Below are 26,685 nucleotides of genomic sequence, written 5' to 3'. Positions count from 1 at the left end.
GAGTTAACTCGCCCAGCCCTAATATTTTTTTATAAGCGTCTCAGGACAAATAATTTGGTTTTTACAATGAAAAAAGTCCCATTTGAGGTTGTAACTCATTGATTTTTAGTGAGATTATGTTGGAAAGATGTTTTTTCTTTTGAAAATCGATGTGAAGCTGATGTTCAGGGTTGAAAGCTGCAGCCTGTAACGTCCGTTCTCGTCTTTTCTGATTCCAGTGGATTGGCCAGGTGAGGGCTCCTCTGCTCTGTGTGGTTTTTACTAAAGATGCTTTTAGCTGGACTGTAACAACTCTGAGGGATTTACCGTGTGTGTGTGTGTGTGTGTGTGTGTGTGTGTGTGTGTGTGTGTGTGTGTGTGTTAACGAGCGCATGCAGCGTTTTTGATGTTTGCACTTTTAAAGCAGCGCTTTCTGCCGGCCTTTGGTTTGCACTAATGTTTCCCACGCAGGTACTAATGATGGAATGGTGTTTGTGATGATTTTTAAGGCTAACATTTTATATTCTTTTGTCATTTTTACTCACGTTTGCTTCTTTTAATCAGAGGTGGGTTGAGCAGCCAAAAATTGTACTCACGTAAAAAAGTACTATTACTTCAGAATAATATGAATCAAGTAAAAGTAAAAAGTAGTCATCCAAATAATTACTTGAGTAAGAGTAAAAAAGTGCTCGGTGAAAAAACTACTCAAGTACTGAGTAACTGTTGAGTAACGTCTGATTTATTTGTTAACACAAGCATTCAATCAGACAGACAAAATACTAAATAATCATCTTTAGGCAAATTAGAGTTCATCCAATTGATAAAATAAATTTTAATTAATTAATTAATTACAAATAGCTTAAATTAAAATAATCCAGGTAAATTCAAGAACGTCAATGAAAAATAAAAGAGACTTAGGAAATGTTTAAAACATATGTAACCCATATGTAACCTAAAAAACAAACATTCACCTATCCATGGGGGAAAAAAACGAGTTTAGGAAACTTAGCGCTACATGTTTCCTCAAGTTAGATGTTGAGTTTCTGCTGAAATGTGCGTTTGTTTTGGTTGCCACAGAAGACACATAATGTAGCTGCTGTTTCTCACTCTTTGTAAGGTAAACATGCTTTCAGTATGAGGCCTCGTCTGCGTCTTCATTTCCCACCGTTGGTTCTGACATTTTTCATCTGTTTCTTTGTTTGTTTGCTACGACTGCTAATGCTAAAGCTAACCCGTCCCGCCGCTGAGATCGAGTACGGTCACGTGACCAGACTGCACGGCTGCGTCTGATTGGTGGAACACAGTCAGGTGGTAGAGCCTTTGGTGGAAGTCTCTCTCTCTGTCAGAATAAAACATTAAAATGAGGCGTACGCGGGGGGATAAAAATAATGAGGCGTAGAATACCAAAGAGGTAAGAAGAAAAGTAACCAGCTCATTGTAGCCTAATGTAGCGGAGTAAGAGGACAGTTTCTGCTGCACACATCTACTCAAGGAAAATTAAAAAGTATAGAGATTTAAAACTACTCCTAGAAGTATAATGTTTTCAAAAACTTACTCAAGTAAATGTAACTCGTTACCACCCACCTCTGGTTTTAATGTTGTTTTTCACAAAAAGAAACGGTTGAAGTGCATCTTGACTGCAGCAGAGCAGATTTTATTTCAGGGGTGACCGCAGCCGTTCATTGGTGCTGCGTTTGTGTGCACGGTTGCAGATGGCAGCAGGAAATCGGACACGCCTCTAAGCAATCACGACCCCCGCACCGCCGTGCAGCTGCGCACTGCGCTGAAGAGGCTGAAGGAGATCATGGAGGGAAAGAGCCAGGTACTGACGTCCTGTAACTCCTGCAAACACGCTGCTCTTTGTTCCGCTTTTATCTGTCAGAAATGTTCCTTCTAAGTCACCCGATCCTGTGAAGACGTTTCAGAAGCTCTCGCTTATGGTTAAAGGGATAGTTCGCCTCTTTTGACATGAAGCTGTATGACATCCCATATCAGCAACATCATTTCTGAACATCTTCTTACCCCCTGCTGCGTCCTGTGAGCAGAGTTCCAGCCTCGTTTTGGTGTTAATGAAGGTAGTCCGGCTAGTTGGCTGGGGTTTAAAAAATAAAGCGTTTTGCTTCTCAACACAATATGCGTTCAAAAGAGTAATACATTTGCATCACAAAATCGTTCTCCAGGAAAAATCACGCAGTGATACGAAGGGAGAGAAAATAGGGCCAAGCGATTGTGAGGTCTGACTTTTTCCTGGAGAACCATTTTGTGATGCAAATGTATTACTCTGTTGAACGCATATTGTTTTGAGAAGCAAAACGCTTTATTTTTTAAACCCCAGCCAACTAGCCGGACTACCTTCTGCTCAGATCCTTTAGAAATATTTAATAGATTTTTAATTTGCTGGACATGATTCTGTGTTTCAGTTAAAAGCTCTTTTTTTTTTTTTTTTTTTTTTTTTTACAATATTTTCCTCCTGGACACGGGTTGAAAATCCCAGAACCTTTAACTTTCATCGAAACTGAATCTATGGAGAGAAAACTAAAAAGTATTTATACTTTACCTTTAAAACAGCCGCAGCTCTCCGAATGCAAGCACACCTGCACCCAGGTGGGTTGTTCCAACATCTCACTGATCAGGGTTCTGGTTCTGGTGCTTTGGATCAGTTTCAGACGCCGGTTGGATATGAAAGATGGACGCAGCCACATCAGTTATTGGTTTGTTGAAGTTTGTGTTTTAGAGGTTGGAGCTGATCCAGAACTGTTTCCTTCCAAGCAGCCAGACCCTCTTTTAATCTTTTAAAGCGATCCTGAGCGATAGTTCTCCAGGCTTCCTGAAGGTCTTCATCATCTGTTCCCATTTCTTTAGCTGCATGTGTGAAAAACAGCAAAGATAACACAGTGTGACAGACAGAAAACAGGATTTCTGCAGCAACAAGGTGATTCCCAAAGAGCTGTTAGCTGAAAACTTGGCATATCTCAGCATGGTGTGCAGTGTGTCCTTAAAACATTTGAGGAAATCCAAAGAAGAGCTTTGGGATGTCCTTCAGGAAGCCTGGAGAACTATTCCTGAAGACTCCTTAAAGAAAGGACAGAAAGCTCGTCTGAGAGGGTTCAGGCTGTGCTGGAGGAGGAAGGAGCTCAGAGCAGATATTCACTTTAAAGCTGCTCAGAACTGAACTAACTCTGGTTCTGTCCCAACAAACTGATCAGGACTGAAGGTTGAACAACTTATTTTGAACTTGGAAGCTTTTTTTTTAATGGAAGTTTGTTGGATTAGTGACGATCAGTGGAAACAGAAACCTTCATGCTGGCTTCAGTGTTCAGAGCTGGTGATTCCGTCCATCTTTTATATGCAGTGTGTGGTTTCTGACTGGTTTTAAACTGGGTTCACACTGGTTTTAAACTGGGTTCACACTGGTTTTAAACTGGTTTCACACTGGTTTTAAACTGGTTTGACACTGGTTTTAAACTGGTTTGACACTGGTTTTAAACTGGTTTCACACTGGTTTTAAACTGGTTTGACACTGGTTTCTGACTGGTTTTAAACTGGTTTCACACTGGTTTTAAACTGGGTACACATTGGTTTTAAACTGGTTTTAAACTGGTTTCACACTGGTTTTAAACTGGTTTGACACTGGTTTCTGACTGGTTTTAAACTGGTTTCACACTGGTTTTAAACTGGGTACACATTGGTTTTAAACTGGTTTTAAACTGGGTTCACACTGGTTTTAAACTGGTTTCACACTGGTTTTAAACTGGGTTCACACTGGTTTCACACTGGTTTTAAACTGGTTTCACGCTGGTTTGACACTGGTTTCTGACTGGTTTGACACTGGTTTCACACTGGTTTTAAACTGGGTTCACACTGGTTTTAAACTGGTTTCACGCTGGTCCTCCTGTGGTAACTACAGAAGGTTTTAGGCTGTAAACGCACAATGTTGGAAGCCCAAGTTAAACAGAAGTGGAATAAAGGAGCTCATAGCTAATGGGTGTGATGGTGTTTGTATGCAGTCTGTGGTTTCACACTGGTTTCACACCAGTTTAAGGTTTGGTTTTAGGGTTAGGTGCACACTTGGCTTCAGACTCTTTGTAATGAACAGGTTTCAGAATGTTTTTGGAGAAGTCACCGCTGTTGAATGTAAAGATCCTTGAGCTTATTGTCCTGTGGGAGGAGAGTCTGAAGGTTTTTTAAAAACACGTGCGGTGTTGGAAGCTTCGCCTTCTGCTCGATGCGGCCGTCTCAGCGGTGTCCTGTGGTCATTGTCCCTCCTCAGGACAGCGACCTGAAGCAGTACTGGATGCCGGACAGCCAGTGTAAGGAGTGCTACGACTGCAACGAGAAGTTCACCACCTTCCGCCGCAGACACCACTGCAGACTGTGCGGCCAGATCTTCTGCAGCCGCTGCTGCAACCAGGAGATCCCGGGGAAGTTCATGGGCTACACGGGTTAGTGACGCAGCAAAGTCGAGCTATTAATGTCCCCTCAGATTATTTATTTTATTGGGAGGTAAGGCACATTGGAATAGAAATCAATGTCACATTTATATTGAGCATCACCACAGGGTCAGTTTGAACAAACATATTGGCTGTGTTCGAAACCGCATACTACATACTGCATACTACATACTGTATACTTCCATACTACATACTACATACTGCATACTACATACTGCATACTTCCATACTACATACTACATACTTCCATACTGCATACTGCATACTACATACTACATACTGCATACTACATACTGCATACTTCCATACTACATACTACATATTGCATACTGCATACTACATACTGCATACTATGTACTACAGACTGCATACTACATACTACATACTGCATACTTCCATACTACATATTGCATACTACATACTACATACTGCATACTATGTACTACAGACTGCATACTACATACTACATACTGCATACTTCCATACTACATATTGCATACTACATACTGCATACTGCATACTTCCATACTACATATTGCATAGTACATACTACATACTGCATACTATATACTACATACTACATACTGCATACTGCATACTACATACTGCATACTACATACTGCATACTACAAACTACATACTACATACTGCATACTTCCATACTGCATACTATATACTGCATACTACATACTACATACTACATACAGCATACTACATACTACATACTGCATACTACATACTACATACTGCATACTATATACTGCATACTACATACTACATACTGCATACTACATACTTCCATACTACATACTACATACTACATACTCATCGATCAGACAGTATGCAGAGCGTTTACCCACAATGCATTTCGCTCCTGCCCGAGCTGAAATCAGCCGGCCTGAAGCTGATTTCCCTTAAGCTCTAAACTCTGTAAACTTTAGCAACATTTGAAACATTTTCAGGAGAGAAAGTAGTCGTTTAGATCCCCAACGTGTTGAAAACCTGACAAAATACCGGCTATTTACAATTTTGTTCCCACGAATTCGGCGCTACTAAAGCTAGCCGCAGTGAGCAACGCACTTCCGGTTATTTTCACAAAATAAAATACCTGTTGCCTTTTATCATAGGGAAAGCCATTACCATACAATTGGTGCTTTTGTTTTGAAAACAGGAAGTGAACCTACCTTCGTTGTAGCTAGCTTGAAACTGCCGTTTTGACAGGAAATGACGATCGGCGACGTCATGTTACGTTGCATCTTGGGTAGTTTGAGTATGAGTAGTAACCTCATGATGCATACCCAACATTTCAGAGAATCTAGTATGCGAGGTGAGCAAGGTGACATCCTCCAAATTCAGACCCAGTTCTTGTTGTCCCGTCAGATTATTCAGCAGATCTCTTATTTAAATTATCATGTTGGGTTTTACTTATTTAATCCTTTTAACTTCCTAACCAAATCAGCTTTGAAAAACCTGAAATATTAAGTTTGTTTTATTTTCGGTTGCACATTTTTCATCCAACACCCACCAAACTGGGCTGAAACGTTCCCAGAAAGACTCTTTACGGCTCGGCTACAGTTTTGTCATGAGCTTTGGTTTGTGAGGCCGCTTTTTAAACTCTTCTCCATCTTTTTCTCTGGCTGTTTCTGGACTCCTCCCTCTGTGTGCAGGCGACCTGCGGGCTTGCACATACTGCCGTAAACTGGCGCTGAGCTACGCTCATTCGGCGGACTCGGGCTCCATTGGCGAGGACCTGAGTGCCCTGTCGGACTCTCCCTGCTCGGTGTGCGTTTTGGAGCCCAACGAGCCTCGGACGCCTGTGGGGGGGCGCAAGGCCAGCAGGAACATCTTCCTGGAGGAAGACCTCACCTGGCAGAGGTGAACCCCCGATCCTGCAGCTTCGTGCTTCACACCCTGTTTGCTGTCGGGTTTATGCTGTGAAAAGTTGGGATTTTTGCTTCTGTGCACGCTCTTCTTCCGACTTCTGACTGATTCTTGGATGTTCAAACCATCTGTGTGATTTGTGTGTTCAGGCCTGAGCCAAACAGTTCACGAGCGTCCCTACATTCATTTTAAAATCCAAAGAAACTGGGGTTTACTCATTATTTTGAATGTCGGATAATAGATTAAAGAGCAGAATAAGTAATGAGAAAATGAGGGAAAGAAATCTGTCGAAACCACTGACGAAAGAGGATCTTTTAGAATGAAAAACAGTTTAAATAAATAGATAAAATACAGTGGAGTCGTGGAACAATTTGCACTTTTTCCACAAATGATTGAGCTTGGTGATACAAAAAGGAAAAGAAATAGTGAGAAAGACTTAAAAGAATATTGGATAAATCTGCAAAAAGTCAAATATGTGACATTTGTTTTCAGTATGAAATTATTTGTAGACACTCAGATCTGTTGGATAAAGAGTAATAATAATGTCGAACGTATGTGAAAGTATTTGTTTGCTAACATGAGACTGAGCATAGCCGAACAATAATAACTTTATTGGCCATTTTTGTGGTGAATATTCTGGAAAACAAAGTTTAAAAGTCCCCTGCTTTTGCACCAAAGTGGCTGTTTTTATGGTAATACTCATGTCTGCCAGCAGGTGGCAGCAGAGGCTGTGGTGTTTCCTTTTTAAAAGGCGTAAAAAAACCTCACAGAAGCTTAAATTACAATATTCTAACATCAATAGAGTCAGTTTTCTCATCTTCAGCAGAGGTTTGTTATGATGCATCAACCTCATATGGTGCTTTCTCTCTTATTTACTTTTTACTTTATTCTCGGCTGGTGATAAAAGAGAAGAAGAACAGACATAAACACTTTCACCTCCATTTCTACCTCTTTAAGTCGTGCTTTTTAGGTCTGTTTTGGTCCGTAGAAGCAGCCTGTCTTTAAGGTCTTTATATTCCGAGTTTTAAGTGTTAAAAAGCATCATTAGTGCATGAAAACGCACACAATGAAACGATGAAAAACCAGCTGTTTTTGTTGTTTCTTAAAATGTTTTTTGTGTTTTAAAGGGATAATCCGGAGTAAAATGCACTTTAGATCAATTTACGGGATGTTGGGAGTACATACGTTGAGTTGACATCAAAATCATGTCATTCGGATGTGTTTTGAGAATTTCGATTTGACCGTTTTTAGCCAAAAGTCGTTAGCCTGGAGGTGAGAGGGGCATATCGTATCGCCGCTACAAAACGCTATTTTTACACCTCTTCTACAGCTCCAAACAACATAACACTTACGTGGTAGTGAGTAGAGGGTCCCTAAAGCCAAACCGAAGTGTCCCGAGGTCTTCATGTGGTCGGATATAGAGTCCAGAATGAATTTAATTAAGCCAGTACCTTTCTGGAAATGTTGCTGCTGCAGCTGCCGCTAAGACCGTAGTGAAGTTGGTTTGATATTGGATATTCGACAGAAATGAATATAAAATAGAGTGTGCATTCAATTGGTGTACAAAAAGGTGTGTGTGGTTGGTACTACACTCACTAGGTCACAAGGCTTGGGAGGTATTGGAAAAAAAGACACCTTATTTCCTTATTGTGAATATCTGTCAAATATCCAATATCAAACCAACTTCACCACGGTCTGTAGCGGCAGCTGCAGCAGCAACATTTCTGGAAAGGTACTGGCTTGATTAAATTCATTCTGGACTCTCTATCCGACCACATGAAGACCTCGGGACACTTCGGTTTGGCTTTAGGGACCCTCTACTCACTACCACGTAAGTGTTATGTTGTTTGGAGCTGTAGAAGAGGTATAAAAATAGCGTTTTGTACCGGCGATACTCGATGCCCTCATCACTTCCAGGCTAACGACTTTTGGCTAAAAACGGTCAAATCGAAATTCTCAAAACACATCCGAATGACATGATTTTGATGTCAACTCAACGTATGTACTCCCAACATCCCGTAAATTGATCTAAAGTGCATTTTACTCCGGATTATCCCTTTAAAACACGCACGTGCACCTGTATTAAACCACGGAGACGGTTACTGCGGCCTCGGCCAGCTGTTCACCTGTTTTTAACATCTGTTTCAGGAGGAACTTGAGTGAAGTGTGACAGTTTGGGCTGGAGGATCGGTCCAATCTGCTTAAACTCGAACATTAATCAGTCACTGAACAAATCAGACGAACTCAGAGGCTCTTTGTTCATTTAATGCATGCGTTTTTTTTAACCCTGTGCTTGTTTCTCTGCTGTTGTCATCAATCATTGTGCTTCCTGCCTCGTTTCTCTACCAACTCCCCTCAAAGAACCTGTGTTTCCTCTCTCTTTTGTTCGCATAGAAAAACTCCTATTGGGATGAGAAAGAAGTGAGTCTCGCTGTTTGTTTCATTCATTTTTTCCACATCCGCCTCAGCTTTAAAGGCTAATGCTCTCCAGCTCGGTGAAGACATAGATTTTTGCGCATGCTCAGATTCACCGTTCGAACTGTTTTGACTTAACGAGGAGGAAGCCTGAGGATGAGAGTAACCTGAAAGTGTGTCTGTTTGTCAGCATGATTCACCAGGAGCCTCAGAACAGCGGCCTGGCGTCCCGACTCACAACGCTGCAGGAAGACATGGGCAAGTCGCCGGCCAGGAAGAGGTCAGTCTCTGCTCCGCTTTGTGCCCTTAAAGGACGTCTTTTACAGCTTATTTTTTACTTTTAGCTCATTCCTGCTGCAGTCCAGATCTTTAACAGGGTGCTTGCGCTAGTCTTGAAAGTCTTAATAAGTATGGAATTTTGAAGCACTGTTTTCCAGACCTTGAAAAGTCTTGAATTTTGTGTGAAAGTCTTAATAAAGTATGGAAAATAAATGTATGGTAGAATTTTACAGTATGCTGAAAGGCATTGTGAAATGAGAAATAGGAAGGTAGGCTATAAAACTATCATCTTACTAACTGCTCACGTACTGTGTTAGCCTAATGGGATGAGATGTGAGTGAAGAGACTGAATTCTACACACATTCATCCATCCATTCATTTTTTTTTATAGATAGTTTTTGTGACACTTGTTTGATGTGATTTTCATGTTTTGAAACGTTTTCCTCAGTAAAAGCGTAATTTACTGTGAATAATGCATTTCTTCATTGAATACTAGCCTATAAAAGTTAACATTTCTAATAAACACAGTTGGTACAATGTCAACCAATGAAGTAGGCAGCAGGCACACAAGTTACAAGTACATAAAGTTAAGGTCTTGGGGGAAAAAAAAGTATCAGTTTTAAAAAAGTCTGGAATTTTAATTTGGAAAAAGAGCAAGCACCCTGTTACAGCTTCCCATCTGCCTCAGTGATTATTATTTAATCTGGATATTTGACCTTTTCTGCACTTTATTCTGATAAAAAAGGAGCTTTAAATCGGATGTTCTGCAGCCGCTGGATCCTGTTCTTTGCTGCAGGATTTAAATGTTCAGGTAGTTTGGAAAAATGTCACCGTTCAGCTGTAGGTTCCAGCCGGTGTTTACCTGCCGTGTTTTTGTCCCTTTCTAAAATGATCCTCAAAATACCATATGTTAATATTTTTTTCCACTTTTTTTTTTATAAATCTTTTATTCCACTTCAGTTCTGATCATAACTAGCAAGTTTTCAATTATTTTCAAAAAAATAATTAATTATGGTCTGGGATATGTCAGTGATGAGCAAAAACATTGATATTTAGGGATTTTAAATTTTTTTGTTATGCCTGTATTTTAAAAAAAAACAAACAAACAAAAAACTTAATTTCTGAAAAGGGACATTTTTGTCCCCTTTTAAAACAAACTAAAAACATCATATATTAATATTTTTTTCCACTTTAATTTTCATAAATCTTTTATTCCACTTCAGTTCTGATCATAACCACCAAGTTTTCAATTATTTTCAAAAAATTAATAATTTAGATGCCAATTTGAACTTTTTAGCCAAAATTTGAAGCCTTTAGGCGCCAATATTTTCAAAATATGGAATGCAAAGTGGAATTATTGAGTAGGGATAATTATGGTCTGGGATATGTCAATGATTAGCAACAACATTGATTTTTTTTTTTTAGGGATTTTTAATTTTTTTATGTCTGATTTAAAAACAAAAAACTCCTCAATTTCTGAAAAGGGACATTTTTGTCCCCTTTTTAAAACGACCTAAAAACATCACATATTAATATTTTTTTCCACTTTTTTTCCATTAATCTTTTATTCCGCTTCAGTTCTGATCATAACCACCAAGTTTTCAATTATTTTCAAAAAATTAACCGTTTAGTCGTTGGGTAAGAAACAGCCTGTCGGTCGATTAACCAGCAGAGGCTCAGAGCTGAAGAGGGAATAAAGACGTCCTGCAGCGTGTTTTTGATTAGTTCTGGACAGCAGTGCAGCGTTTTGTCCTTTAATGGGATTCTTTAACAGTAGAAACAATAAAAAAACACCCACAAAGCTTTACTTTAACCCTTCATTTAGTCTCCAACTAAATGAAAATGTAAAGTTAAAGCTTAAAGGGATAGTTCGCCTCTTCTGACATGAAGCTGTGTAACATCCCATATCAGCAACATCATTTCTGAACATCTTCTTACCCCCTGCTGCGTCCTGTGAGCAGAGTTCCAGCCTCGTTTTGGTGTTGATGAAAGTAGTCCGGCTAGTTGGCTGGGGTTTAATAAATAAAGCGTTTTGCTTCTCAAAACAATATGCGTTCAACAGAGTAATACATTTACATCACAAAATGGTTCTCCAGGAAAAAGTCAGACCTCACAATTGCTTGGCCCTATTTTCTCTCCCTTCGTATCACTGCCTGCTGCCGCCTGCACTTCGGTCTGCAAGGTCTACATATGATATGGGATGTTACACAGCTTCATGTCAGAAGAGGCGAACTGTCCCTTTAAGCTCCTCAGAACTTCCAGCATCCATGAGCGTGTGTCTCTCTCAGGTCTGCCAGCGTCACCAACCTGTCTCTGGACCACTCCGGATCCTCCCTGGTTCCGTCCTACGACAGCTCGGTCAGCCCGCCGGCCAGCCGGGCCATGTCAGGAACCAAGAGCGGCACCAAGCTGGACCACAGCGAGGAGGAGAGGAAGATCCTGCTGGTAGCCTGCTCACTTCTCCCTGATGTTTCCTCTTTGGTTTACTGAGCTCTGTTTTACTGAGCTCTGGTTTACTGAGCTCTGTTTTACTGAGCTCTGGTTTACTGAGCTCTGTTTTACTGAGCTCTGTTTTACTGAGCTCTGTTTTACTGAGCTCTGTTTTACTGAGCTCTGGTTTACTGAGCTCTGGTTTACTGAGCTCTGTTTTACTGAGCTCTGTTTTACTGAGCTCTGGTTTACTGAGCTCTGTTTTACTGAGCTCTGGTTTACTGAGCTCTGTTTTACTGAGCTCTGTTTCACTGAGCTCTGTTTTACTGAGCTCTGTTTCACTGAGCTCTGTTTCACTGAGCTCTGTTTTACTGAGCTCTGGTTTACTGAGCTCTGGTTTACTGAGCTCTGGTTTACTGAGCTCTGTTTCACTGAGCTCTGTTTCACTGAGCTCTGTTTCACTGAGCTCTGGTTTACTGAGCTCTGGTTTACTGAGCTCTGGTTTACTGAGCTCTGTTTCACTGAGCTCTGTTTCACTGAGCTCTGGTTTACTGAGCTCTGGTTTACTGAGCTCTGGTTTACTGAGCTCTGGTTTACTGAGCTCTGGTTTACTGAGCTCTGTTTTACTGAGCTCTGTTTTACTGAGCTCTGGTTTACTGAGCTCTGTTTTACTGAGCTCTGGTTTACTGAGCTCTGTTTTACTGAGCTCTGGTTTACTGAGCTCTGTTTTACTGAGCTCTGTTTCACTGAGCTCTGTTTTACTGAGCTCTGTTTCACTGAGCTCTGTTTCACTGAGCTCTGTTTTACTGAGCTCTGGTTTACTGAGCTCTGGTTTACTGAGCTCTGGTTTACTGAGCTCTGGTTTACTGAGCTCTGTTTCACTGAGCTCTGTTTCACTGAGCTCTGTTTCACTGAGCTCTGGTTTACTGAGCTCTGGTTTACTGAGCTCTGGTTTACTGAGCTCTGGTTTACTGAGCTCTGTTTCACTGAGCTCTGGTTTACTGAGCTCTGGTCTGTTGCAGGATTCGTCTCAGCTGAAGGACCTTTGGAAGAGAATCTGCCACAACAACACGGGGATGGAGTTCCAGGACCACAGATACTGGCTGAGGACCTACCCCAACTGCATCGTGGGAAAGGAGCTGGTGAACTGGCTGCTGAGGAACGGCACCATCTCCACCAGGTTTCCTCAGATTGTTTATTTCACTCTAATGTTCATTTCCAGTTGGATTACTTTTAGTTCAAGGACCTGAAATCCTTTCAATTTCATGTTAATTTGTGGAAAATGTGATGCTTCTTACAGTAGTTTGGACTTTTTATTTCACTGCAGACATTTTAAACTGAAGATATTTCATGTTTTGTCTCATAAAGTCGATTTAATTTGTCAATATTCATTGTGCAACAGGCACCATTTAGGGCGAATAATGTAGTTCAAATATATATAATGATGTTTTTAACAGGACGTGATGAACAAATGAAATGAAAACATGAAATATCTTGGAATGGCTGCTTTTTAACGAACAGACTGCAGTTTCAGATCCACAGACGGCTCTGATTAACAGAACACGTCACCTGTTAAACATTGTGTCTTAAAAGATGAATCTTAACCCTAATCCCTGATAGGGGACATTTTTGTCCACTTGGGGTGTACTCTCCCCTCTAATTTCACACTGGAAATAGTGATACTGATGCAATTTTTCATTGTGTAGAAAAAAAACTCCTTAATTTCTGAAAAGGGACATTTAAAACGACCTAAAAACATCATATATTAATATTTTTTTCCCCTTTTTTTTATTTATAAATCTTTTATTCCACTTCAGTTCTGATCATAACTACCAAGTTTTCATTTTTTTCCCCAAAAAATTAACCCTTTAGATGCCAATTTGAACTTTTTAGCCCAAATTTGAAGCCTTTAGGTGCCAGTATTTTCAAAATATGGATTGTAAAGTGGAATTATTGAGTAGGGATAATTATTGATTTTTAGGGATTTTAAAGTTTTTTTGTTATGCCCGATTTATAAAAAACGAACAAAAAACCTTAATTTATGAAAAGGGACATTTTTGTCCCCTTCTAAAATGATCCCCAAAATACCATATATTAATATTTTTTCAACTTTTTTCCCATAAATCTTTTCTTCCACTTCAGTTCTGATCATAACCACCAAGTTTTCAATTATTTTCAAAAAATTAACCCTTTAAATACCAGTGTATATGAGGTAAACACCAATTTCTGTTAAAAAACACACACAAAATCTTCTGTATTTTCAATGTATGCAGTGCAAAGTGAAATATTCTATGGGGGATTATTAGGTCTGGGATATGTCATTGATGAGCTACAAACTTCAGTTTTTACAGCTTTTTAGTTTTTCTGCAACGGCAGATTACAGAAACGGCTCCCAGAGACATCCATTATAGACATGGCATTACATTTTTGAAAATAATTGAAAACTTGGTGGTTATGATCAGAACTGAAGTGGAAGAAAAGATCTATGGAAAAAAAATAATATATGGTATTTTGGGGATCATTTTAGAAGGGGACAAAAATGGCCCTTTTCAGAAATTAAGGAGTTTTTTTTAGTTTTTGTTTTAAATCAGGCATAACAAAAAAATTAAAAATCCCTAAAAATCAATGTTATTGCTAATCATTGACATATCCCAGACCATAATTATCCCTACTCAATAATTCCACTTTGCATTCCATATTTTGAAAATATTGGCACCTAAAGGCTTCAAATTTGGGCTAAAAAGTTCAAATTGGCATCTAAAGGGTTAATATTTTTTAAAAATAATTGAAAACTTGGTAGTTATGATCAGAACTTTAGTGGAATAAAATATCTATGAAAAAAAAAAGGCGGAAAAAATATTAACATATGATGTTTTTAAGTTGTTTTAAAAGGGAAATTAAGTTTTAAATCGGGTATGAGGGTTAACCTGGTGCTCATCTGTGGACGAACTGCAGAGTTAAAGCTTCCCCGTGTGTGTGCTGCAGGGCTCAGGCTATCGCAATAGGCCAGGCGTTGGTGGACGGCCGCTGGCTGGACTGCGTGACCCACCACGATCAGCTGTTCAGGGACGAGTACGCCCTCTACCGCCCCCTGCAGGTGAGTCCTCCCCCTGCACGCTGACCCAGAAATGCCTTCAGGATGCCGCTGTGACCCCTCCCCAGCCGCTCCAGCACACCCTGACACATCACATGCCTGTATTGATTGATTCCTCTGGGCTTCCTGACAACACAGAGGGGTAGTTTCAGTTGATTGATTACCTGAATGAGTGTTGGTCACGCCTCCTCCTCGTCTTCTGTTGCAGAGTACAGAGTTCTCAGAGACGCCGTCTCCAGACAGCGACAGCGTCAACTCCCTCGAGGGACACTCGGAGCCGTCCTGGTTCAAGGACATCAAGTTTGATGACAGCGACACGGAGCAGCTCGCAGAGGAGAACGACTACACCATGCCGAGTACGTATCCGACCCCCGGCGCCTCAAATAACCCGTCTGTGCATCTTTGTGAGTCACGGTCTGTGTGTGTGTCCAGACTCCGCCAGCCCCAGCAAGAGGACGTCGGTCAGCAGCTTCCAGTCGGCCGTGGACAGCGACTCGGCCGCCTCCATCAACCTCAACATGGAGCAGAACAACGTGAACTTTCACATCAAGAAGCAGTCCAAATATCCCCACGTGCCACCTGCTGCCGAGCAGAAAGGTAAACCCGAGCACGTGTGGGGATTTCCCTCAGAAAATGGGAGTTCCACAGTCTAACTAATCCAATTTTATTCATAAAGCACTTTACAAAAACCTCACTTGAACAAAGTTCTGTACTGAAAAATAAAAAAACAAAGAAATTAAAAGAAAAAATACAAGAATAAATTAAAAAAACATACACCAACTATTTAATTCAAAACGATAATAATACTAAATTAAAAAAATAAAGCTGTGGTTGCAGCTGCTTGAGTAATCCCTCACAGCTCAGGGTGGAGAAAACCAGGGAGCAGAAACAGCTTCCATCAGACGCTTCCTGTAACCGCTGATGAGGAATTTAAGGAGCATTCCTTCCTGCTTTGCTCCTCCAGAGGATCAATAGTTCTGGGAGGTCAGCAGCCCTCCGCTAAACTGGGGTTAAGGTCAGCCGCTGTTGCTGCTTTAACTCGCTGTCTGTTAGTGTCCCCATCCATCCATTTTATGTTTATGTTTATGCATTTTGCAGACGCTTTTATCCAAAGCGACTTACAATTGAAAAAATATATAACATTAAAGCTTTATCAACTTTATTTATAAAGCCCTTTAACACAACCGTGGCTGAAACAAAGTGCTGTACATGAGTAACAACACGAAATATAAGGCATAAAACAGAAGAACAATGTAAAAACAATAATAAACAATAACAATATTAAAATAATAAAAACAATAACAGAAACAGAGTCTCATGCTGGGTTAAAAGCCAGGGAATAAAAATGGGTTTTAAGACGGGTTTTAAAAATGGGCGGTGAATCTAGTGAAGCTAATATCAAAGCTAACATTAAGCGACATACGTCGGTAGAAGGAAACCACAAGTCAGCCTCTGTCTGGGGTGACAGTGTAGAGATGGAGTGCAGGCATAGAGGGAAGACCAGGAGGCATCCCGGAGAGATGAACCAGCTCAGCTGCAGCTCTACTCTGAGCCCCTCCTGGATGACCGAGCTCCTTAAGGCTGATTCATACTCGGCGCAACCTCGCTCATACTAGCTGGTCGCAAATGGCGCAAACGGTCACGTGTCCCAAATTTCCGCCACGCCCCCCGTCGCAAGCTAGAAAATCCTCGCGCGGCGCAAGGGCGCGCACACAACTTTTTTTTTTTCTGACTTCGCGCAAGCTCAACTGGAAACAGCTGACCAAGAGAAAGGAAACATGAACACTGCAGAGACCGCGGTGACCGAGAGGGTGCGCCTCTACAAACATCTGTACGACACGTCTATGAAGCTACACTGGGACAACGTTTGACAAAGTTCGTCTTGTTGCAAAGGACGAACATTCCACCTTCTCTTCTGTTTTTGCCGCAGCCGCTTAGCTCTGAGATACATATACAGTTCTACACCCAGAGTAAATTCATTCCGCATCAGATGTGCCAGCCTCTGCTGACGTGACACCACAGGTGGCATCGTGTGTGCTTTCTTCGTATGCTTTTCTTCGTCCGGTTCTTCAGCTTGTTTCCTCAACAGTGACGCCCGCTGGTCTGGAGAGAACTGCAAATGTGACGCATTCTCGGCGCAAACTGCACTTATGAGCTGAAGGAACTGTGAAGGGGCTGGCGCTTTCGATGACGTCATTAATGGTTCTCGAGCCAGAACAGTTGCGCGTTTGCGCCGAGTATGAATCAGCCTTTAGTTACTTTCCGCCGCTTCTCTATCCTCGGCTGGTGGCCATAAGGCCCCCCCGGAGCCATACCTGGGCCTCACCTTTCACCCGGTGACCTTCAGACCTCCAGGAGGCGCCATTCGGGTTCGGTGTGTTGGTGTTTTATCAGACTTTTTCGTCTTTCCGATGAACATTCAGGTCTTTAGAGATGCTTCTGCAGCCTCTTCCTGCTTCTTCTAATATTCTTTAAAGGTACAGTTCGCCTCTTTTGACATGAAGCTGCATGACATCCCATATCAGCAACATCATTTCTGAACATCTTCTTACCCCCTGCTGCGTCCTGTGAGCAGAGTTCCAGCCTCGTTTTGGTGTTGATGAAGGTAGTCCGGCTAGTTGGCTGGGGCTTAAAAAATAAAGCGTCTTGCTTCTCAAAACAATATGCGTTCAACAGAGTAATACATTTGCATCACAAAATCGTTCTCCAGGAAAAAGTCAGACCTCACAATCGCTTAACAGCTTCATGCCAAAAGAGGCGAACTATCCCTTTAACATGATGGAGGAACCAGACTTCCAAACTCGGCTCTTTAATCGCTCTGAATGGTTTGATTCAGAGTTTCTCTGAGGAGCAGAGGAGCTCAGAGAAGCTGGTTCATTTATCTGCAGGAGTCTGTTGTTTGAAATCAAAGATTTAAGCTTTTAAGAACCCGATTTTCTCATAATTAGTTGTTATTCTGCCAGCAGAATAAGGTCTCATACTCGTCTCGTCTCTTTCGGCAGAATTTCTCGTGTCTGAGGATGGAGGGCAGAACATCATCATCAGCGACGCCTTCATCAAAGGTAGGAACTGAACACTTCCTCGTTAGTTTGACCTCACTGGATCGCCCGACTAAACAAACAGGCCCCTCCCTCTTCCTGTTCCCGCTGCAGAGTCTCTGTTCAACCGCCGCGTGGAGGAGAAGGCTAAAGAGATGCTGTTCACGCCGCTGGGCTGGCACCACAGCTCTCTGGACCAGCTCCGGGAGGAGAACGGCGAGAAGAAGGCCATGGAGAGGCTGCTGTGAGTGGAGGGCCCAGTTAATCAGAGCGGCCGGGGGTTGGTGTAGGACAGCGATACTCACTATTTATTTAACAAGAGCCACATTGGCAGCAAAATCAAGGGAAGAGACACTTTTACCACAACATACTAAAGTCCCCTTTTGCAAATATGCATTTCTACATATAAAAAAGAAACAACACAGCCAATACATTTTCAATTAAGACCACATTTGCCTTAATACTGGGATGAGCAGAAGCTGGCGTGCATGTCCTCGACTTTCTTCATGTTGTATTTGTAGTTTGTTGTTGTAATCATAGTGAGACATTCAGGATGAGCATGGTTTTTGTGCTGGTTTTTGCCCTTTTTTAATTGAAAACTGATCCATTGTGCCTCCATCTCGCGCTGGCTAAAGGAGCTAGCGTGCTCTGCGGTCAGGTGTGAGGTGGTTTAACCCATTGGCGCCTAAAGCACCTGCAAAAAAGGCTGCTCAATGCCTAAGCCAGTTTTTAGAAAAGGTCCCCAATGCCTGAGGGTTTTTTTTTAACTAAAAACAATTCATTGAAAACACCTAAGAAAAATTAAAAAAATTTTTGCTGGCTGGATTGTATTACTTTTTTTTTTATCAATGTTGGACATTGTAGTTTTGCTTTATGATTCAGGATAATACCCAATGCTGCTATTTATTATACTACTATTACTATACTGTTACTATACTATAACTAAATCATAATTATAATATCAGCAATAATAATGAATGATAAAAAAAACCCTGCAATATATCTTGGATTGTGCAGTTATACTGTATACTTCAGTGACACGACTTCTAAAACATCATAGTTGTCATACTGCAGTAATTCGCTCCGGGCTCTCTTTTTTGACATAAGGCCAACGCCACTCAAATAAGAATGAGAAGTCGTCAGAATGCAGCGCAAGAATAAATAATTACCTCCAGATCATGTCGAAACGATCTCGTGCCATCACTCGGGCTACATTTGTCTGATACAGCCACTTGCTCTGCCTCCAGTAGCCTAATCCCGGCGAGTTGGTAGTTTGATTATTCCAAAAGTTAGGCAGAGACCGATGAAAGATTTCATCTCCTGCTTTGACACGGGGCTCCACTTCGAGTTGGATGGTGTGTGGCCGCGCCAACTCCACATCACTTCCATCGCTGTCACAGTATGTCTCGTTAACCGCAGCCATTAGCCGAGCTGTCAAATTAGCTACAAACGCACTATTGCAGAACAGGCTAATCGAAAACACCCACCTCATGTGTATTTGGATCAATTATTGTGCATTACATGCTGCATGCGTCTTGAAAATAATGATAAATGAACAATGTTGCGCTACGCAACATCCGGCGTCAATGGTTTAAGCGGGCTGCGTTGCCAGGTTTAACAGTGTGCCCCCTTTAGGAAACATCATTAAGCCTTAATTAATACCTAATAAAAATACTTAATACTACAAAAACGCAAACTTAATAAAAATACTTAATACTGCGCAGTATTCGCTGTGTGTTATTTGATAAAATGTATTGTTATTGTTACCATATTGTTATAAGCTACTATGCGAGTGCGAGCCGGCAGTTAAAGCTTGAGGAGCCGCACAGTGAGGATCTCTGCTATAGGCTGTAAGATCAGGAACAAGACGCCCGATCAGTGCACCACCCGAAAGCATTTCAGCTAAAATGAGTCAGAACAGGATGAAAGTTAAACAGCTGAAGGACAGACTGATCACTTCCACGCTTTAGATCACCTCAGACGTCCTCCAAAGGTCGTTTTTATAATTTTATTTCATCAGATAGTTTGGTTTCCTCAGTGTTTTCCAACATTTGAGGCATTTAAACACCAAAGCAGTTATTCTCTGGCACAGATGGAGCGTTTTAAGATGAAAAAGGACAGAGAAATCACGCTTCCTTTAACTGCTTGTTTGTTTAAAAAGGAAATATTTAAGTATTAAATGAGTCTGAAGGGCTTTAACCAACATTTGTGAACCGTGCAGCTCGGCCAACCACAGCCACATGATGGCGCTGCTGCAGCAGCTGCTCTACAGCGAGTCTCTGTCTCTGTCCTGGAGGGACATCATCGTCCCCGTGGTCCGCCAGGTCGTCCAGACGGTCCGGCCCGACGTCCGCAACTGCGACGACGACATGGACATCCGGCAGCTGGTGCACATCAAGAAGGTGAGACGGCGCCGCCGTTCAGATTAACCCGAGCCGAGCCGAGCCGAGCCAGCTGATTGTTTCCATCTGTGATTCAGATTCCTGGAGGCAGGAAGTTCGACTCGATGATGGTGAACGGCTTCGTGTGCACCAAGAACATCGCCCACAAGAAGGTAGAGTCGGGATTTATTCATGGTTAGATTTATTTATGTGACCAAAACTAAGAGCATCGAGTCTGAGTCTGAGAGTCTCAGACTCAGACTCTCATCGATTATGCAGCAACGAGGCCCCATCGGTCTGGATTTGATCCAGAAGTCGACTGATTGTTAAATAAATCGACTCTTTGCACAAACTGGATGTAACGACTTGGTGAAAGTCGATATTAGTTAAAGAAGTGCCGATATTAAAGTGTAAATCTGCTCCGGAACCAGATGAACCCGTACATCAAGAACCCGAAGATCCTGCTGCTGAAGTGCTCCATCGAGTACCTGTACAGGGAGGAGACCAAGTTCACCTGCATCGACCCCATCGTGCTGCAGGTGAGCAGGCCGCTCGGCCCCGGGAGGAAGCCCCCTTTCAGGCTTTCACCTCTTTAAACCCGGATCTGTCCCCGTCTCCTCCCCAGGAACGAGAGTTCCTGAAGAACTACGTGCAGCGCATCGTGGACGTCCGTCCAAACCTGGTGCTGGTGGAGAAGACGGTGTCCCGGATCGCTCAGGACATGCTGCTGGAGCACGGCATCACGCTGGTCATCAACGTCAAACCGGTCCGTGTTTTTCTGCAAAATAACCGATATTACAGCTGAAACTAAGTGTTTTTTTTTCGAACTTTTTATTTTCCATTAACCATTTTATACAAACATATACGTAATTCACTCTTTGTCCCGTTTCACATTTTACATCTTATTACTATCATATTTACACAGACCATTTTAAACATTTTAACCTATTCCGACTAACACAAGTCCTCGATATGGGCAAAAGTAAACAAGAATATATTTCTCACAAATATCCATTAACCCCACTCAGAGATTATGGTTATCTTTAACAACATCTATGACCATGTAAAACCGCATTAATTACGGTGTAAGGAACAACAGCGAACACCGAAACTAAGTGTTTTAAAAGCAAAATCTGTGAATGCTTCAGAGTTGATCACAGATCAGACTTCTTGCTTATTTCTTGGTTTCAAACCTCCATCAACTCCACATTTTCATGTTTTCAGGCTTTTTTATTTATTTATTTATTTAAACTTTGTTTATTATGCTTTTTTCTTTTTTTCCCATTTTCTTTTTTAAAATTAAAATAAAAAGAACAGAGGGATGTAACAGAAATGTACATGGTGTGTTGGGACATCAACATCTGGGTTTCTTTAAACAATTCAATAAAATATTAAATAAAATAAACAGGAGACCGTAGAGCTGTGCATCAGATTATGAGAAAAACTGAAACAAAACAAATAAATCCCAAGAGTTAAAGAAATAAATAATAAATAAAACAAACAAAAAGACAAAAACCAAATCTATCAACTTGTTAACTCCTCTGGCCGTGACTGTTGTACATAGGAGACCCATTCTGACCACAGCTTAATAAATCTGTTCATTTGTAGGCCAAGTGAAAAAGTCATTTTTTTCCATTATGTATACTTCATTAACTACATCCTTCCATTCCTCTGTTGTGGGGGAGTTATTTAGCTTTTTTCACAACAGAACACAGACACACAGGAACACTCAGAACAGAATCCCATCCCCATGAAGTAACAAAAAAAAATCAAAAAATACAATTTTTAAAAAAGAAATACATAGATAAATCACAATAAAAAATTATAAATAGATGAGTAAATCTAAGACAATGTATGTCAAGCATGTTGTAAAAGAAGACATGAATATAAAAAGGAGAGAATGTTACAGAAAACAAACAAACAAGCAAAAATCAGAGAGATACAGAACACACAGAATAGTATTGATTGATTGATAGATTTTTATTTTTGAACATGTATAAAAAAGAAGATGTATGTAACTATTTGTACATAAAAAAGAAAGAAAAAGAGAAAAAAAAATCAATCACATAAAGTGCTAATACATAACATAATAGCACAGATTGTTGGAAAAAGGAATGGGAAGAAGTGCAATACTTTTTTAGTTTCCCCTTTTAACTACTCTTCAGTTTGTAAATATCCTAACTACAATACACCTTTATAAATATATGCCATATATACACTTCCTAAATATCTAAATAAATATATAATCACAAAAATAAATATATACTACACACATATCCTTGTAAATATACTTGTAAATATGAATATATATATATATATATATATATCTCCCCATAAATAAATATATACCATATACTAATTAAATTACAATATAACAATTAACCCTATTCTTATTCATATATTTATCCCTCATCGTCCTTCCTCTTACGTGTATTTGTTTAAAAATATTTTTTGGACCTTTTTTATTTGCATTTTGTTTTATTTCACAGCTCGATACGCACATGCTTTTCATATTTGTTCGGACCTTTGGTTTTTTTAAATTTATGTCTCCTTTGATTATATCCCTCCTCCCTATCATTAAACATTCCTTGTATGTTTTTTGGCAATAGATTATTTCTGGCTTTGTACATTAATTGTGCCGCTCTGTTTTCATTTAAGTCCCATCTATGTTTAATGGTGTCGAGGGACAGGTTTCCAGGCTTTTCTCTGGAGTATTTTTAACAGGAGCACGTATATATCCCCTTTAAGCTGCTGCAGCTTCTCCCTTTGGAGCCCGACATTAACGGTTTGTTCTTTTGCTCGCTGCAGCAAGTCTTGGACCGAGTGAGCCGCATGACGCAGGGCGACCTGGTGATGTCCATGGACCAGCTGCTCACCAAACCTCGTCTGGGAACCTGCCACAAGTTCTACATGCAGCCCTTCACCCTGGCCAACAGTAAGAGCAGAGCGTACCCTCAGATCCTCATCCTCTACATCCCATTACATCACATTACGGTCATTCTGCTGACGCTTTTATCCAAAGAGACTTACAATAAGTGTGTTCCACATCGGGAGGCAAAAAAACTTCAGGTCACCAGCAATCATAAGTGCATTTCCTTCCAAAACCAAACAGCTAAGAGCAAAACTAGTGCTAGAGTAAGTGCAGTAAGTTAGGTACCTACCATCCTCTATTCATCTCACTGTTCCCCCCGTCCGTCTTGTTACTATGGGTTACCATGGGTTACTATGGGGCATTTAGTCCATCTGCTCCCCAGCTCTGGAACTCTCTTCCACCTGATCTCCGTAACACACAAACATTGCCACATTTCAAATCCAAACTTAAAACTCACCTGTTTAAATTAGCACTGTGATTACTATTGCACTGTTTTAATTAAAGGGATAGTTCGCCTCTTTTGACATGAAGCTGTGTAACATCTCATATCAGCAACATCATTTATGAGCATCTTCTTACCCCCTGCTGCGTCCTGTGAGCAGAGTTCCAGCCTCGTTTTGGTGTTGATGAAGGTAGTCCGGCTAGTTGGCTGGGGTTTAAAAAATAAAGCGTTTTGCTTCTCAAAACAATATGCGTTCAACAGAGTAATATATTTGCATCACAAAATGGTTCTCCAGGAAAAAGTCAGAGCTCACAATCTCTTGGCCCTATTTTCTCTCCCTTCGAATCACTGCCTGCTGCCGACAGCCGCGCCTGTTACGGTGTTTGCTGCTCGGTCTATATAGCACATAAACAAAAGGAAAGGAAAGGAAAGGAAAGGAAAGGAAAGGAAAGGAAACAAAACGAAAGGAAAGGAAGGCCACCTGCCGACAGCCGCGCCTGTTACGGTGTTTGCTGCTCGGTCTGCACAGCAGGCAGTGATACGAAGGGAGAGAAAATAGGGCCAAGCGATTGTGAGCTCTGACTTTTTCCTGGAGAACCATTTTGTGATGCAAATGTATTACTCTGTTGAACGCATATTGTTTTGAGAAGCAAAACACTTTATTTTTTAAACCCCAGCCAACTAGCCGGACTACCTTCATCAACACCAAAACGAGGCTGGAACTCAGCTCACAGGACGCAGCAGGGGGTAAGAAGATGTTCAGAAATGATGTTGCTGATATGGGATGTTACACAGCTTCATGTCAAAAGAGGCGAACTATCCCTTTAATTTTATTTTTTATTTATTTGTTATGTATTTTAAATTGTGTTTGTTTTTATGTAAGGTGAACGTGAATGCCTATGAAAGGCGCCTATAAATAAAATGTATTATTATTATTATTATTATCAGCCCCTCCTCCCGTGGTCATTTCTGTTTTCCAGACGAGGGGAAGACGCTGATGTTCTTCGAGGGCTGTCCGCCGCACCTGGGCTGCTCCGTGCAGCTGCGCGGGGCGTCGGAGTACGAGCTGGCCCGGGTGAAGGACATCCTCATGCTGATGATGTGCGTGGCGTACCACTCGCAGCTGGAGATCTCCTTCCTGATGGACGAGTTCGCCATGCCGCCCAGCCTGCCGCAGAGCAGCTCCTTCCCCTGCCTGCTGGAGGGCGGCGCCGAGGACGAGCCGGGTGGAGACGGCCTGGAGAAAACCTCCGGGAGCGAGGACTCCACCTTGAAAGACTCGTCCAGAGACGAATCCAAAGATGGAGACGGGGACGTCCTCCGAGACAAAGTGGACCCCCAGTCGCCTCCCTTTTCTGTAGCGTACGAGCCCGCCGACGCCGAGACGAAGACCTCCTCGCCGTTCTTCGGCCCCCCGGCCCCGCCTCTGGTCGTCTCTCCTCCCTTCCTGATGGAGGAGGACGAGGAGCTGGGCTCGGACACGCTGCTCGGTTCCTCCGAGGGGGAGACGGGGGCCGAGGGACAGGGGGAGGAGCCTCCGGAGGCGGCGGCCCCCAAGCTGTTCCGAGACCCGCTGCAGGACGACACGGGCATATTCGTGGCCGAGCAGGTGGCGTCGTCGGACGACCGGCTGAAGTCCATCTCTGCCGTGTTCAAGCAGGAGCTGAAGGACATCATCCTGTGCATCTCGCCCTTCATCACGTTCAAGGAGGCGTTCCTGCTGACGCCCGCAGGCATGCACTGCCCCAGCAGGGACTACTTCCCCGAGCAGGTACCCCACAGAGAGCAGCAAAACCCGCGTTTTATTAGGGACTATTGTACCTGTAAGGTTTCTTCTTTCTTCTTCTTCTTTGCAAAAGGTGCTCGAAATTTTGCGAGTGCCACCTGCCAGTCGACGACATGAAAGAATCTGAACTTTATATTTTTGGGAGTCGCTCATTGACTCTGTAGCGCCCCCTACGATGCTTAAAAATGGTCCCCGCATTGGGGTTAGTTTCGCATAGGACGACGAAATTCGGTACACTCATTCATCATGCCCAGACGCACAAAAATGTCTCATGCCGCCATGGTCCCACGTCCACAGGAAGGCGGCCATTTTGGATGGAAAATGCGTTTTGGTGCCACTTTTGCCCGATTCCACGCCTTGCATATGATCGAACTCGTCCTACAGATTTAATGCTACAGACTTCAAACTTGGCCAGGTTACTCTTAAGACATGGGGGGGGGGGAAGAATCATTGGCCAACTTTTTCAAAACTCAAACGGCGTGGCCGTGGCGACGCCTCAAATCTATGACTCGCCATAAAAAATTAAGTCGCTTATAACTTCCACATACATTATCCAATCTGTCCCAAACTTCATACGGTGATAGCTGGCCCCAGCCTGAACGCGCACATATGAAATAGTCACATCCACCTACAGCGCCACCTGCTGGTGGTTGGAAATGTCTTTTTTTCCCACCCCTCGCATTCGATCAAACTCCTCCTACAGATTTAATGCTACAAGCTCCAAACTTGGCCAGGTTACTCTTAAGACACGGGGGGAAAAATCATGGAGAAACTTTTACAAGCTCTGAACGGTGTGGGCGTGGCCAGGCGGTGAAAATCGTGTGATGGCGTTTGTGGTTTGAAAGCCTTATCATCATCGCAAAGTCATGAAACTTGGCACACACGTCCACCCTGACGACCTCGTACGTATGTAAAGAGTATCGTGTGTGGGCGGAGATAAATGGCTCAGTGGCGCCCCCTAGAAATGTTCAAAGACCCCTCCGCATTGGGGTTATTATGTGCTCGTACGTTTCTAGTTCCAAAATAATCTGGAGTTTAACTGTCAAACTGAAACTTTATTTACTCACGTTTCTGCATTCATGACCAAAAACCTTAAAGCAGACGTTTAAACGCTGATAATGGTGGTGATTCCTCCGTCCCGCAGGTCTACTTATCTCCTCTCCTCAACAAGGACTTGAAGGAGCTGGACGGGCGCAGGAAACGGCAGCTCCTCAAAGACTCGGCGCCCTCCTCTCTGGTCGGCGGGCAGACGAACGGCGCCGCCCAGCCGAAGCCCGTGGACGTGCTGCCCTGCCACAGCCTCACCAGGACCCGCATCGTGGAGCATCTCACCAGCAGCCAGGATCTGGCCAGGATGCTGGCGGACTACAGAGCCAACGGCGGCCGGATCCGGCAGAAGGACGCCGGCGACCCCTTCGGCTCCGCCGGCCCCGCGGCTGCCGGTCCGAACCGAGCGGCGGACGCTCCGATCAAAACGCTGGCGAAGGCCGACACTGAGGAGGAGAAGACGGGCAAGCAGGGCGACGGCAGCTGGGCCCCGAAGGTGAGCAGGTTCAGCTCTTTTACTCTGACTCTGTTACTCAGCTGCATCCAGTAACATAAACGTATCAGCTCATCATCAGTGTGAACGGGTTCTC

The 26,685-nt window shown here is 42.4% G+C and overlaps 1 protein-coding gene across 4 annotated transcripts in view; it reads left to right on the top strand.

Moving 5' to 3' along the window:
• Positions 1-26,685, top strand: part of pikfyve (phosphoinositide kinase, FYVE finger containing) — a 58,185-nt gene that overhangs the window by 12,210 nt on the left and 19,290 nt on the right. For 2 of the 4 annotated variants that reach the window (XM_075480231.1, XM_075480230.1), the window contains exons 4-22: positions 1,692-1,801; positions 4,250-4,421; positions 6,098-6,305; positions 8,706-8,732; positions 8,917-9,006; positions 11,294-11,450; positions 12,458-12,615; positions 14,421-14,532; positions 14,738-14,885; positions 14,962-15,126; positions 17,532-17,591; positions 17,682-17,811; positions 19,789-19,969; positions 20,047-20,121; positions 20,380-20,487; positions 20,574-20,714; positions 22,757-22,883; positions 24,243-25,033; positions 26,193-26,591. In XM_075480231.1, coding sequence (XP_075336346.1) covers positions 1,692-1,801; positions 4,250-4,421; positions 6,098-6,305; positions 8,706-8,732; positions 8,917-9,006; positions 11,294-11,450; positions 12,458-12,615; positions 14,421-14,532; positions 14,738-14,885; positions 14,962-15,126; positions 17,532-17,591; positions 17,682-17,811; positions 19,789-19,969; positions 20,047-20,121; positions 20,380-20,487; positions 20,574-20,714; positions 22,757-22,883; positions 24,243-25,033; positions 26,193-26,591 — 3,359 coding nt within the window. The remainder of the gene's footprint in view (positions 1-1,691; positions 1,802-4,249; positions 4,422-6,097; positions 6,306-8,705; positions 8,733-8,916; positions 9,007-11,293; positions 11,451-12,457; positions 12,616-14,420; positions 14,533-14,737; positions 14,886-14,961; positions 15,127-17,531; positions 17,592-17,681; positions 17,812-19,788; positions 19,970-20,046; positions 20,122-20,379; positions 20,488-20,573; positions 20,715-22,756; positions 22,884-24,242; positions 25,034-26,192; positions 26,592-26,685) is intronic. The other 2 variants (XM_075480233.1, XM_075480232.1) reach the window with 1 other exon arrangement.

The sequence above is a fragment of the Odontesthes bonariensis genome, chromosome 12 (assembly GCF_027942865.1).
Source record: "Odontesthes bonariensis isolate fOdoBon6 chromosome 12, fOdoBon6.hap1, whole genome shotgun sequence".
NCBI lineage: Eukaryota > Metazoa > Chordata > Actinopteri > Atheriniformes > Atherinopsidae > Odontesthes > Odontesthes bonariensis.
This window is presented reverse-complemented; position numbering and strand designations above follow the sequence as displayed.